Source organism: Pelodiscus sinensis, chromosome 13 (assembly GCF_052426305.1).
Source record: "Pelodiscus sinensis isolate ZL-2025 chromosome 13, ASM5242630v1, whole genome shotgun sequence".
Classification (NCBI taxonomy): domain Eukaryota; kingdom Metazoa; phylum Chordata; order Testudines; family Trionychidae; genus Pelodiscus; species Pelodiscus sinensis.
Window position 1 is genome coordinate 49,560,993 of NC_143064.1, and position 14,358 is coordinate 49,575,350.

The 14,358-nt window shown below is 46.1% G+C and overlaps 1 protein-coding gene across 7 annotated transcripts in view; it reads left to right on the plus strand.

The window, feature by feature from the left end:
- NSDHL (NAD(P) dependent 3-beta-hydroxysteroid dehydrogenase NSDHL) overlaps positions 1 to 12,728 on the plus strand; it is a 42,922-nt gene extending 30,194 nt beyond the window's left edge. For 2 of the 7 annotated variants that reach the window (XM_075941222.2, XM_075941223.2), the window contains exon 9: positions 1,375 to 1,702. In XM_075941222.2, the coding sequence (XP_075797337.1) occupies positions 1,375 to 1,414 (40 nt within the window). In that variant the 3' untranslated portion in view covers positions 1,415 to 1,702. Of the gene's footprint in view, positions 1 to 1,374; positions 1,717 to 8,619; positions 8,651 to 9,852 lie in introns of those variants that run through there. The other 5 variants (XM_075941224.2, XM_006111331.5, XM_075941221.2 and 2 more) reach the window with 4 other exon arrangements.
- Positions 12,729 to 14,358: the final 1,630 nt, after the last annotated feature.

Here is a 14,358-nt window from a genome sequence, read left to right on the forward strand (position 1 = left end):
CTTCCCCCCCCCCCCCAACTTGTCTCCTGCCCTGCTGCCCCTGCCCTTTACCTGCTAAGCTGGGAAGCCCTGCTGCTGCGTACCAAGGTATGGCCCCACCAGGCAGCCATATTGTGAGGAGCCCAGCAGCCAGTCCTCCACTGGGATTCTATGATCCTGGCACATATGTTGCTGGACCAGAGATCCCAGTTTACAGAGTTTCAACCTGTAATAGTTAATGCTGCAGTTTGCCTTGCTAGAGTTTGAGATCCACACAAGAAGAGCTATTTTTCAAGGCTGCCAGCAGTTTTAGCAATGGAAAGTTCTTCAAGTGATTGCTCATGTGCATTCCAGTAGGTGTGTGCAAGTGGTATGTGCACGATCATTGGAGAATTTTTCCCTTCATGGTACCTGTTATGCTTAAAAGAAGCGCATGGGATTTCTATAGAGAAAAAGGCAATATGTTGCGTTTATGAATACAATAGAAAGTCAATTAGCATATGCTTACAGTAGACACACATGCACTGTGCCACCAATTGATGTTATATTTACCAGATTAGGGATGTGAGCGACTAGTTGACTACCCGATAAGCAAATGCTTATTGGGTAGTTGAATAGGACCTCAACTAGATGCATTTCCCCCCATTTACTGCTTCTATCAGAGAGGCAGCAAGGGTGGAGAGCCGAGCTGGTGCTGGGGGAAGGTTTAAAAGCCAGTTCCTCCTAACACCATCTCTGCGGGGGGCAAGGGAGGCAGAGGGCAGCGGGGAAATGGCATGAGCCAGGGATTGAAACAGTCCTGTTTGGGCCGGTCAGACTGCTGGTCCTCTCCCTTTGAAGTGTATAAGAGCCGCCTGCAGCTCTTCTACATTTCAAAGGAAGAAGCCCAGAGAGGAACTTACACTAGTGGGGACTGCTGCCTCTCTCCCTTTGAAATGTACAAGAGCTGTGGGCAAAGGAAAAGGTGCAGCGGGATAGGTAGCACGGCACCCCCCCCCCATATCAGCTAAATGAGTATCAGTTACTCAATTAGCTGATTAATCAAAATTTATCACCCTTGTACCAGACCATGGTTTGTATCTCTCTGGTGGCCAACTAGAGGGGCTATGTTGGTCCGGACCAATGCCCAGTCCTGGCAGGACATACCCAAAAATTATGTCTAAGCAGTTCCTTTTTATAACAGTTTTCCTTCATTGGAGTCAGTTAGTTACAACAAACTAATTGCCATTTGATGAGTACTTGTTTTCTTAGTTTTTATATTACAGCTATTTTGTTCGAATTGATAGGTGCTTGCCTTATTTTTTAGAGTTATTAACCTGCCCTTCATCCACATCTTGATAGGGAGTATATAGCAATCTCATGATGCTTTTATATTTGTCCTCTGCTTCTCCCTAGAACATCTGATTCGGTGATGGCTTTCACACTTATCTTCTAATATACATTCCTCATTTACACACACACAAAATGGGAGGGTTTTGTTACACAGACACAATATGAATATTTAAGCAGAAACATCAAATTACAATTTAAAGAAAACAGATGCTGCTCTCAAGAGGATCAAGATTACACAGCTGTTCTTGTGATGCCGCATGGCAGGCTGAGGAGGTGGCTGAGGATGCAGATCCCAGTGTGGACATTCTGACCTTCTCAGGACCATCCTGCATTATTGTTTTAATGATCAGCAGAACAATCGCAGACAATACCAGGTCACTTTGGCAAGCCCCTGCCTCAGCAAAGAGGAAGGAACCACTGCTATTTTGTTCCATCTAAGTGGTATGAATATCTTTAATACCATCCTTTCTCCCCGATTCCCTGGTTGTAGATGTTGCAAACCAGAGGGCTTGCTAGGGGTTCCACATCCTCTTAAGAATAGAGAAGCCAGAAAGATGGACTTATTTGGAGGGAGAGGTTTATTCTACTGAGGAGGCCTACAACTTAAAATTTCAAACCAGCAGGTCCTCATCAGCTGGGATGCTCACAGCACCTGTGCAGCTATTTCCAAATTTACAGAACTTTGCTCCCATCACTCTCCAGTCAGGAGTTCACTTCCCTGGTTGGAGGAAGGCAAACTCATGGTGGTTCTTTTGAGTGCTTGCTCATGTCCATTCCAATTAGGTGTATGCATGCTGTGTGCACAGATTCCAGAGCTTTTTCCCCTAGCAGTATCTGTTGGGCCAGCCAGGGAGCCCCCTGGAGTGGCCCTGGCATATCCACGCATATATACCCCTGCTGGCCCCTCGCCCCCTCAGTTCCTTCTTACCGCCCTGTGACAGTAGCTGGAGCATTATCAAGACTGTCAGTCTTCCCCTAGCTTGTGTATATTTTTTTAAATTTCTTAAGTGTGGTAGTTAGTAGCTACTTAGTCTGTGAAGAATACATATAAGAGAGCATTATTCTCTTCTACGCCTCTCCCCGGCTGGGGAGGGAATGTCAGGGCCTCACGGCTTCAAGCTGTGCGTGTTCTGTTTGAAACCTATGCCCTGAAGGGACCAGCATGACTCCTGCGTAAAGCGTCTGGGCGAGTTCCTTGCACACAGATCTGTAAGATTTGTAAGAGTTTTAAGCTGCAGACAAGAAGAGAAGGAGATTTGAGGCTTAAGTGGCTACTTATGGAGTCTACCCTGCAACCACCAGCACCGGAAGGAGCCCAGTCGGTGCATAGCATTCCTTCACTACGGAAGGCGACCGCGGCACCATCTAAGCATAAGACCATGGCTAAGACTTCGTGGCATCAATCTCAGTCTCCAGTGCAGAGGAGACCTAAGGATGCCGGGGGGGGGGGGTCCCCGGACAGACAAGGCCAAAAAGTGTGCCCAAAGGAAGGGCACTTGGCTCCAAAGACTCCTAGGGAGCCCTGGGCACCGTCTAGGCACAGACATACCCCATGAGGGGAGAAGCTGAAGGAGCCCTCCAGGACCTTCAGCCGTCAACGCCAGAAACTTTTAAAGTGGCATGGGAGCTAATAGCGTTGACCTTCCCGGAACCGATGACCTCAGCACCGCAAGCGTCAGAGCCGTCATCTTTGACAAACCTAACCAACCTGGTGCCGGTGAGATCACTTGGACACTGGTCGGCACCGTTACCGGCACCAATGGTATCACTAGCACCGATACCATCACCGGTACCGGCACCAATATCGACCCTAGCACTGACCCCAGCACCGACTAGAACGTGGCCAACACAGGGAACGTCTAATATTCTGGCTTCCCTGGTACCACAGGGTCCGGGCATAGAGAGTATGACACAGATGTATGCAGCTCCAGTGTGGACTATGTTACCTCCTGCGCCGCTCACAACTCAGAGGAAAGCCGATGGCTATGGCTCAACATCAGAGGGAACAAATGTCAACTGCCCCTCCATGGTCAGCCTCAGACTACTCTTCCAAGTCAGAGGCAGAGTCGGTGAGGTCAGGGAGATCCTCGTATAGGTCGAGGTCCAGGCAATGCATGAAATGCACAGCAGGTGTAGCAGCATTACTGTGCAAACAAACATGCAGGTGTTTGTGCCTGAATGACTGGCTGATCACAGGCCATTCCAGATCAGAGATTGAGACACACATCTAGCTGATCAGAACAGCTTTCAGCAGCGTAGAACTTCTGAACAAGGCAAAACTCCATTCTGTCCCGGGTTCAGAAGATAGTTAAAAAGAGCGGTCTTGGACTCAGTCCAAGCCAGGGATTTTCTACCAGAGTCCAGATTTCAGGCCTTGAGCAACGACATCTACTGCCTCACGTGATTCCCTAACACTACAGCAAGGAACTGCCCTCAAACTTCTCAGATGCATGGTTGCTTGCACCTATGCAGTTCAGTATGCCGGGCCTGAGGCTCATGCCTCTTCAGGTGTGTCTTGCATCAGTATATCGACCAACCAAACACAGTCTAGATATGATTGTTACCTCACCAAGCACAGTAATAGATTCTCTACAGTGGTGAGAACCCCAACAACATCCGCTGTGGAGTACCCTTCCTACCTTCTCAGACATCCAGGTTACAAATGACAGATGCTTCCAGCTTGAGTTGGGAGGCACACTTGGGGGATCTCAAGACTCAAAGGCTACGTCTACACTGGTAGCTTCTTGCGCAAGAACTCTTTTGTGGAAGAGTTCTTGCACAAAAAGTTTTCCACGCGTGTGCGTCTACACTGGCATGTGCTTTTACACAAGAGATGTGCTTTTGTGCAAGAGCATCCATGGCAATGTAGACGCTCTCTCACGAAAGAAAGCTCTGATGGCCATTTTAACCATAGGGGCTTCTTGCACAAGAAATTCCTGTTGCCTGTCTACACTGGCCTCTTCTGGAAGCTCTTGCACAAGAGGGCTTCTTCCTGAGAGGGAGCATCAGAATTCTCATGCAAGAAGCCCTGATTTTCTACAGTACATCATCAGTTTACTTGCACAAGAACGCACGGCCAGTGTAGACAGGCGGCATGTTTTTGCGCAAGAGTGGCCGTTTTCATGCAAGAACTCGCCAGTGTAGACACAGCCAAAGTGTCTGGTCTTAGGCCAACTTGGTTCTACACATCGGTGTCAGAGAGCTGAAGGCAGTACGTCTCACGTGCCGGACCTTTTGTTCACAAATAGTGGACCCCTGTATCTGTAATGACAGATTATACAATGACAATATTCTGCATCAAAAAATAAAGGGGTGCTCATTCTTTGCTCCTTGCCCCTGTGCCCCTTATGGGACTCCTGTTAGAGCATTCAGTTCACCTGCTAGCATCTTACGTTCCTGAAGCTTAGAACAAACTAGTGGACTATCTCCACAGGCCTTTCCATGGACACGAGAGGATTCTGCAACCAGATGCAACCATCTTACTCTTCCAAAGTGGGTCACTCACTAAATGGATTTATTCACCACAACAAAAAGTGTAACCTGTTTTGCTCGTTCCAGAGCCATAGCCTGGGATCTTACAGTCGTGCATTCCTTCTTCCATGAGGGGTCATCTTTACACCTTCCCACAGATTCCATTGGTTCACAGAGTACTCCTAAAAATCAACAGGGATTGAGCACAGGTCATAGTAATAGCACCAGCCTGCATTGGTACACATCTCTCCTGAACTTAGTGGAAGTGCCAATCACACTTTCTCTTTACCTGGACCTTCTGATACAAGACCAAGGTTGTCTTCATCTTCCAAACCTTGAGTCCTTACATCTCACAGCCTGGAAGCTCCATGGCTGAATCCCAGAAAGCATTTCTGCTGAAACCAGGTTTGTCAAGTCCTCATGAGCAGCAAGAAAACCTTCATGAGAGCCCCTTACCTGGCCAAGTGGAAAAGGTTCTCCATTTGGGCATTGCAGTTTGGCTCATCTCTCATGTTAGCACTGATTCCACTTGTTCTCAACTACCTCCTTCATCTAAAGCAACAAAGTATTTTGGTTTCATCCTTAAGAGTTCATCTGGCTGCCATATTGGTCTTCCACCCTGAGATGCATAGCTGCATGGTATTCTGTGACTTCTATGATTATTCAGTTCTTAAAAGGCCTAAACAGGATGTATCCAGAGATGTGTCAACCGTCTCTCCATGGGATCTCAGCTTAGTCCTATCAAGACTCTCAGATTCACAAGACTCCATTTGAACAATTAGCCGCATGCTTGTTATTTTACTTCTCCTATAAGGTAGCTTTCCTGGTGGCTATAATCTTGGCCAGGAGACTGTCAGAACTTAGGCTGCTAATGTCAGAGTCCCCCAACACCATGTTCTTTAAGGATAAGGTGCAGCTGAGGCAACCCTGCATTACTGTCTCAGGTGGTTTCTTAGTTCCATATCAATCAGGATATATTTCTCCAGGTGTTTTATTCTAAGCCACACTCTGAGACTAGGGAACACCCTGATGTATGCAGAGCATTGGCTTTTTACATTTAGAGGTCTAGGCCATTTAGGAAATTGGCTCAGTTGTTTATAGCTGGAGCAGATAGGATGGAAGAGCATCCTGAGTCATTGCAGCGGGTTGTCTCCTGGAAAGTTTCTTGAATCTTTGAATGCTACAACCTTGAATGGGTTCCGGTGCCATCAATTACAGCATATTCTACCAGAAGCAGGACTTGTCAAGTTGGGACAGGAGTGAGAAATGCTATGGACATGTAGGGTGGCAGCATGGTCCTCCATTCACACATTCGCTGCCCATTATGCAGTCACCCAACAGGTCAGAGATGATGCGGCCTTTGGCAGGGCAGTGCTCCAATCAGCTCGTCTCTCCAACCTTGCCTCCTAAAGTTCAGGCTTGAGTGACCCCTGATTGAAATGTGTATGAACAAGCACTTGAAGAAAAAATGATTATTCACCTTTTATAACTGTTGTTCTTCGAGATGTGTGTGGTGTTCACATCCATTTCAATACCCACCTTCTCGCTCTGTCGGAATAGCTGACAAAAAGGAACTGGGAAATGGGTGGTTCAGCAACAGGGGCAGACTGGCCCGGCAGGATACCAGGAATTTCCCGGTGGGCCGTCGTCTGAAGGACTGGCTGACAGCTGCTGGAGGAGGAGGGGGATAAACCCGGCAAACTGCTCCTGGGAGCAGGGCTGGCTGTAGGAAGGAAGGAATGTGCTTGGGGCAGCACATTTTCAGAGATGGTAATCTGGCCCGCAGGAGGAGCAGGCGGGGAGCCCTGCGGAGGCCGCCCCAAGGTGGGAGCCCCGCACCCGGCTGCTTGGAGTCTGCGCCTGGCCCTGGCCCCGGGGCACTGGGAGCTCTGTGCGGGCAGCCCCGAGGCACAGCCCCTGCTGGGGCGCTTCCTGGAGGGCGGTGCGGGACAGCCGTGGCTGCTGCTGGTGACACTGAGCCTGGCAGCCTCTTCTTTGTCTTTGAGTGGCCTCCCCTGCCCGTGTGCCCCCTCTGGCCAACCAGCCCTCCTCCTTTGCATCCCCCTCCCCCCGCAACTCCTCCTCTGTCACCTCCTGCCCATGGGCCCCCTCTGCCTATGTACCCCCCCAGCTGGCCACCCCCCCGTCTGTGTTCTCTCCCCTGCCTGTGAACCCCCCCTGACCCAGCTGTTCCCCCCACCCCTGCCTGTGTGCCCCTGCCCACTGTCCTGTGACTCCTTGCTATCTTTCCCCTCTATTTTCCTCCCGCAGCTCAGCCTCTGCCCAGCAACTCCGCACCCCACCTCCTGGCCCACTGCAACCCTGCTGGGACCCCATCTCCTCTTCTTCCCCCCCCCCCCCAACCCTGCCTCCCTGCTACCCACCTGGATCCCCATCTCCCATCTGGCTCTCTAAACACTCTCCCCTCCCCTACTCTCGGGGCTCTGAACCCTCCCACACGCACACCTGCCCAAGAACCCAGCCCCCTTGTGCTGTGTCCTGACAACCTCACCCCTGCCTGGGACCCAGGAGAGGGGCAGGAGAGCTTTATTAAAATTAGAATTGTGATCCCATTTAAATAAGTTTTGTTTTAAATAATATACCTTTAAATTTAAATTAAAAACTGTTATGGCCTAAATTTATCATAACCTATTTAAATAGCTTATGAATTAATTTTAAAAATTAAATAGAACGTCTCTTGTCTACTTTTAAAGAAATTCTACCAGTTCACTAGTGTAAGTTGCTGTGTAAGCACCCGGAACCAGTGTTTACATCAGCAGTAGCTTCTTCTGCAGGTGAAGAGAGAATGTTTTTATCACTTTAGTTTATTCAGCTAGTTCAGTTCAATGATTAGTTCATTCACCGTTGCAAAACTAAGAGTTGACAAAGCAGAAAAACTCGTTTTCCCCTTCTCTCAGTAAAAAACTGGCTATGAGAGCGTTCTAACATCTTGAAGAACATGATGACTAGAATCGATCTGTTAAATTCACTATGGATATTTCCTTTGTTTAATAAATGAATTTTAGATGCAGAATGTGTTTGGATACTTTTTTGTTGTGTCCTTAACATTTAAGGTAGTTTTATTTCATACAAAAATTAAATGCTGATTTTGTTTATTTTAAATTGAATTTCCATCCAGACAGAAGTAGACGCAAATCATATGTTTTAAAAAAAAGTATCCACCACTTAGCAAATAATAAATGGGGGTAAAACCTGTCTCAACTGTTCCTATTACACACCATTTTGTAATAGAATAAAAATGTAAAAATTAAGAATCTGATTACATGTAAGTTACACAATTATTTGGGCATTTATTTAGTTGGTAGCTGTACTGAGTGTATTCTCCTGGGTTAGTAAATAGAAGCACCAAATTTGGCATAAAGGTTATATTTAGTTGTAAATCAACACGTTTTAATGGTTGCTAATCAATAAGACTCAACCATCCTTTAGGAAAATATTTTAAAAGTATAATTTAAATGATTAATTGCTCATTTAAACCAAGGTTTTCTGCTTGCCGGTTTAAATCATGATTAAAATTAGCTATTTAAATCAATCCACCCTGCTTCAGAGGCTGTTTGGTCCGTCCCTGAAGGAGAAAGCACAGGGCTGTGCTCATGGAATAGGCCCTAGGCTAGTGGGGTTTTGTTGTCTGGTGCCTGTCTTGTTCTGGACAGTTGAGCTGGGGAGTTGAAACAAAAGTTCTCTTAATCCCTTTGAACTGTCTCATTGTATAGTGAGGCTGATTATTGTCCATGGACACCAAGAGCTGGACAGCTTATGTGCTGGGGTTGGAGTCTGAGTGATTATAAGGCATCTAATAATAAAATCCCTTTGCAGGTGAGGAGTGGGACCGGGACTCCAGCACGAGGTGATGTGAACAGCTGCATGCTTTGGAAGTCTTTTACTGACTTGCTGTGGATGAACCTGCCCTCCCATTGTCCTCACATGGGGAATCCCTGGCGCTCTCCTAGCAGATGAAAATGCCCTGGTGTTTGGGCTCCCCCTGGAGCACGCACCCTACCCCCGAGCAAGTCATGCAAGCTTCATTGGCGCGCGCATCCTCCCCGGAGGAAAAAGGGAGGGGGCACAAAATTTTTTGCTTGGGGCAGCATAAAACCTAGAGCTGGCCCTGGACACAGGGAAAGGAGGAGCAGCACACAGGGGTGATGTCATGGGGAGGGCTGTTCTCAATCCATTTCCCGGGCCTATTTTGATTGCCAGTCCGCCCCTGATCAGCAAGGCAATATATTGAGCACCATATTGGCATCAATCCAAGGGGCACTTAGGTTGACCCTGTTGTTGCTCCTAGGCAAAAATCTTCCATGCGCGCACACACACCTCAAATAACCACAATTACAAAAGGTGAGTAACTTTTTTTTTTTTTTTTTTTTGCAAACCACAAGAGTTTGAAGTTTGGATTCTAGGCAACAAACTTTTGGCAATGAGTGGTTTCTGAGTAGATAGGACTGTGTCTGCTGAAACCTCTTGGGTCCATAGCTTCAGTTGGAGCCAGGCACCCTCATCCATGGGCTGCACTGGGTTTGATTCTTCATGTGTGACAATGACACGATGTTGGCATTAACTAGATACTAAAGTGAGCCACTCTGTGTATTTGTGGCTATGATGGGATTGAGCATCAGCTCCCTTATCCTTTAGGGACAGTTTGCGCCCTGTCCCTAGCTGTAATAATCTTAAGTTTTTCTGTATCAGAATATGCCACGAAACTGCTAAACCACAGTTGCTATTGCTTACAGCAGTACTGCAAGCTACTGCATAATCGGAAAACAAGCTTCTTTTCTGAAAGCTTAATTCTAAATTAATTTTTTTGCCATTACCTACTTCTTTGCCCACCCCGGCAATCCAAAGGTCTGTGTTGGTCACTATCAACTTGTATCTACCACAGTGGAATGTGCCTGCAATATTGATGCTAGCCTGCAAGTGTCACTTGCCAGCAAGAATTGTCTGCCAGCTTCTGTTTTTGCTGTGTACTGTCTGTCTAACTCAATCTTATGATAAAGTTGAAATTCCGCATGCTCTTGCTAAATTCTATTATCCCTTCCCTGAATCCAGGAGATTGGTACTCAGCACTACATTTAGCCGTTTGGAATGGAAATCCATCAACCATATGAAAAAACGTGCACAGATACAGACAGACAGACATCTTTCTATCCAAGTGCAAGAAGATGGACATCGTACCCAAAGGACTGAAAGTGAACAATCCATTAAGATCAACATACTGTACTGACTACAGTGAGAGACACTGCCTCACACTATCCAAGAAATTAAGAAACCACCTGATAAGTATCTTATACAAGAAACAGAAAAACATCAAGAATGACATCTCTAACTTAAAGATTCTCATCTCAAGACAAACATCCACACCGACTTTTGTTCCACCAGACAAGAAATCTACTATACACACTTCTATTCTCTACAACAAAGAAAAGACAATAAACTTTCTAAACTGCTCCACACCACAGGCTACAACAGCAACTACCTCAACCCACCGGATAATATTGTTAACCTCTCCAGCTACAAACTCAACCCAGCAGAAGAGTCTGTCTTATCCCGGGGTCTCTCTTTCTGCCCCACCTCCCCCACAAACTGGATACAATTTTGTGGTGACCTTGAGGCTTTTTTTCGCCTCCTTTGACTCCGAGAATATTTCCAAACCACCAATGAACATCAGTCTGACCTACCAGATCCCCCCTATCAACACCAAAGGAAAAATAATTCTATATGGACTCCCCCTGATGGTCGGAATTACAATCTGGATTTCTATATACAAAGCTTCTGCAACAACGCACAGACTGACATTATTCACAAATGACAAGTGACACACAATCTCAGCCGCGCTGGACACTATGCCATCCAGAGTCTCAAAAACAACCCGGACATTATAATCAAACCAGCTGACAAAAGGGGTGCTGTGGTCATTGTGAATAATGCCGACTATAATCAGGAGGCAAACAGACAACTCTCCAAAACCACATTTTATGAACCTTTCTCCTCTGATCCCACCTCAGAATACCAAAAGAAACTACATTGTCTCCTTAAAGGCCTCCCTACAGCTACTCAGGAACAAATCCACACAGAAACACCTTCTGAACCCTGACCAGGATTGTTCTATCTGCTTCCCAAAATTCATAAACCTGGACACCCCGGACGTCCCATCATCTCAGGTATCGGCACGCTCACTACTGGTTTACCCAGCTACGTAGACTCTCTTCTCAAACTCTACACAACCAACACCCCCAGCTATCTCCAAGATACTACTGACTTCCTAAAGAAACTACAAAACATCGATAACCTCCCCGATAATACCATCCTTGCTACCATGGACGTAGAAGCTCTATACACCAACATCCCACATGAAGACGGATTACAAGCAATTAGAAACACTATCCTAGAGGACACCACTTCCAATCTGACAGCAGACCTATGTAACTTTGTTCTTACCCACAATTATTTCCAGTTTGAGAACAACTTATACCTCCAGATCAGCGGCACAGCCATGGGTACACGCATGGCCCCACAGTACGCTAACATCTTTATGGCTGACTTAGAACAATGTTTCCTCAGCTCCCGTCCCCTCTTACCCCTTCTCTACTTACGTTACATCGATGACATCTTTATGATCTGGATGCATGGCCAAGAAACACTGGAGACATTCCACAGAGTTTTTTAACAACCTACACCTCAATATCAATCTCAGCCTGGACCATTCTACATGAGAGATCCATTTCCTGGACACCACAGTACAAATCACCAATGGAAAATTAGACACCACTCTCTACAGAAAACCCACTGACTCATACAGTTACCTACATGCCTCCAGCTCCCATCCAGAACACACCATATGATCCATCGTCTATAGCCAAGCTCTTCGATACAACTGCATCTGCTCTAATCCCATTGACAGAGACCAGAAACTTCAGGATCTCTACCAAGCATTTATAAACCTCAATTACCCACCCGGAGAAATAAAAAAACAAATTGAAAGAGCCAGACGAATACCTAGAATCCATCTACTTCAAGACAGACCCAAGAAAACCAACAATAGAATACCACTTGTCATCACCTACAGCCCCCAACTTAAACCTGTCCAACACATTATCAATAAACTACAACCTATACTGGAGCAGGATACTAAACTCTGAGAGGCCCTGGGAGACAGACCCATAGTCTCTTGTAGACAACCACCTAATCTCAAGATGATTCTTACCAACAACCACAGGATATACCACACTACCACCAACCCTGGAACCTTCCCTTGCAACAAACCCCTTTGCCAGCTTTGTCCATGTATTCACTCTGCTGATACCATTATTGGACCTAACCAATTGAGTTATAAGATCAAGAACACATATTCCTGCTCGTCCAGAAATATAATTTATGCTATCATGTGCCGAAAGTGTCCGTCTGCTATGTACATTGGACAAACATCTCAGACACTTCGCTAAAGAATCAATGCCCACAAAACAGATATTAGACAGGATCACAAAGAAAAAACAGTTTCTTGCCATTTCAACCAGAAAGGGCATTGTCTCAATGACTTGATTACCTGCATCCTGCTTCACAGACATTTTAACACCAGACTTGAAAGAGAATCCTCTGAACTGTCATTCTTGCTTATATTTGACACTTTACACCTAGGTCTAAACAAAGACATTAATTACCTTACCCATTACAAAGATAGCTTCCCCAATTATCACCTCTAATATCATTAGCTCACAGACATTTACCTCCCAACCCCATCCTCCTTCTGTTCTGGAATTTGACTTGTCCTTTTCATATGTGTTCATTTTTTTGATTGTATCCTTTGGTATATATGGTCGTGCCAATTTTCTTCCACTATTTGATTTGAGGAAGTGGGTCTGGCCCACGAAAGCTCATCACCTAATAAACCATCTTGTTAGTCTTTAAAGTGCTGCATAGTCCTGTTTTTTGTTCCTGGATACTGAGGAACCCCAAAGGGGAGAGCTCTAGGGCATTGCACTATCCCAGAGCAGGAAAAGAATGAAGTGCGCAAGCACATGTGCTTGACCAGGGGACACTCATGAGAGATGAATGAACCATATCACACCAGGTTACCTAGAACACAATGGGACTGATAAGCTGTGGTTGGGGCCAGCTGCTTTCATTACAGCACTACATTACAGCAGCAGGCATAGCCTGACCTGTCAGTATGAACAAAACCCCAGTTAATTCTCTGTCAAAAGTTCCTTTTTACTTTATGGACTCTAATGTTTTATTATTGCTGTTCAGGTGAAGGCTTTTGAGTTTTTCATAGACCCTCCCCTAGAACTCTCATACATGGGGTCTCTGTCTCCCTTTGCCTTGCCTTTCTCTCCTTGGTTGCTCAACATGGCTCTAAATTTTATAGACTCAAGTGGGCTGGAATACTTCTGATTTCAAGAGCAATGGGAACAGCACTAAAGGAGTTCTCAGCACTATTTGAGACACAGAAGGGTGATAGAGGGGAAGACAAATGGCCTTATGGATTATTAGTGCCTTTAAAACAAAGACTGTCTCTCTTGGAAAGGAAGTGTTCAGTGTATGCAAGCATCAGGAAGACTAGATGCCAAAAAGGCAAAAGCATTGCTCTGCTGTCAGAGAATGAATGTCTAGTAGTTTGAAGCAGGCGAGAAGAACAATCAGTACAAAGCAGATAAGCAGCTATGGTATGTCTAGTACTGAACCACATGCTCTGGAAGGCCAGAAGTGTGGGGGAATAATTTCTGTTGTGGTAGGTTTCAAGGAGAGAGAGCTAAGGGCCTGAACTGCCCACACAATGAATCTCCTATTGGAAGTATGCTATCTTCCTTGTCCCTTATGTCAGGATCTTGGTTTTAGTATCCAAATGGTAAAGTACAATTATTTGGAAAGAGACTATGTGAAAAATTCAACAGATCCCTGCATATTCCAGGGATGAGCACATTTCTACTCCCTTGTGTTCTGTTACCCGTGGGGTCCAGCACCAGGGAGAAAGAATGAGCTGATTCATATTTTTTCCTGTGCTTCATCAACAGAATTGTTTACAAGTTCCAGTTACACTTGTGCAAACCCTTTAGAGGTCCTGGGGTTGCATAAATGTAACTTGGTAGTGTGTGGATCTTGACAGAGGAGAACCTCACTACACATAATATTGGTTATATCGGTGCCATGAGAGGTGTGTGGGCAGGGGGGTGGACTGTGACTTTTTTCTGGCTGATTGGGTTTGGAGTGATGACGTTTGGCCATGTTTTAAAAGCCTGATTTGGGGGGGAGTGTCTCATGTCTGGGGGTGGGTAGCAGGTTGGGGCATTCCATAAAACAGTTCTGAAATAGTTGCTGATTTTTTTTTGTACCCTTCACCCCTGACCTGTTGCTCCCTTGTGTCTCCTCTGGGCACTTCATGTGTTTAGACTCTTCAAAGCAGTGCCGGAGTTGGGCTCCCTTTGGCTGTAGACAAGCAGTTGCAATGGCTCCTCTCTAATAGTGCCCCTGGACTGGGGTCCCTCCCTCATGCCCATTGTCCTATTTCACGTTGGAGGAGGAGGAGGCTTGCAGGATCTCCTGGCCAACTCCAGCAAG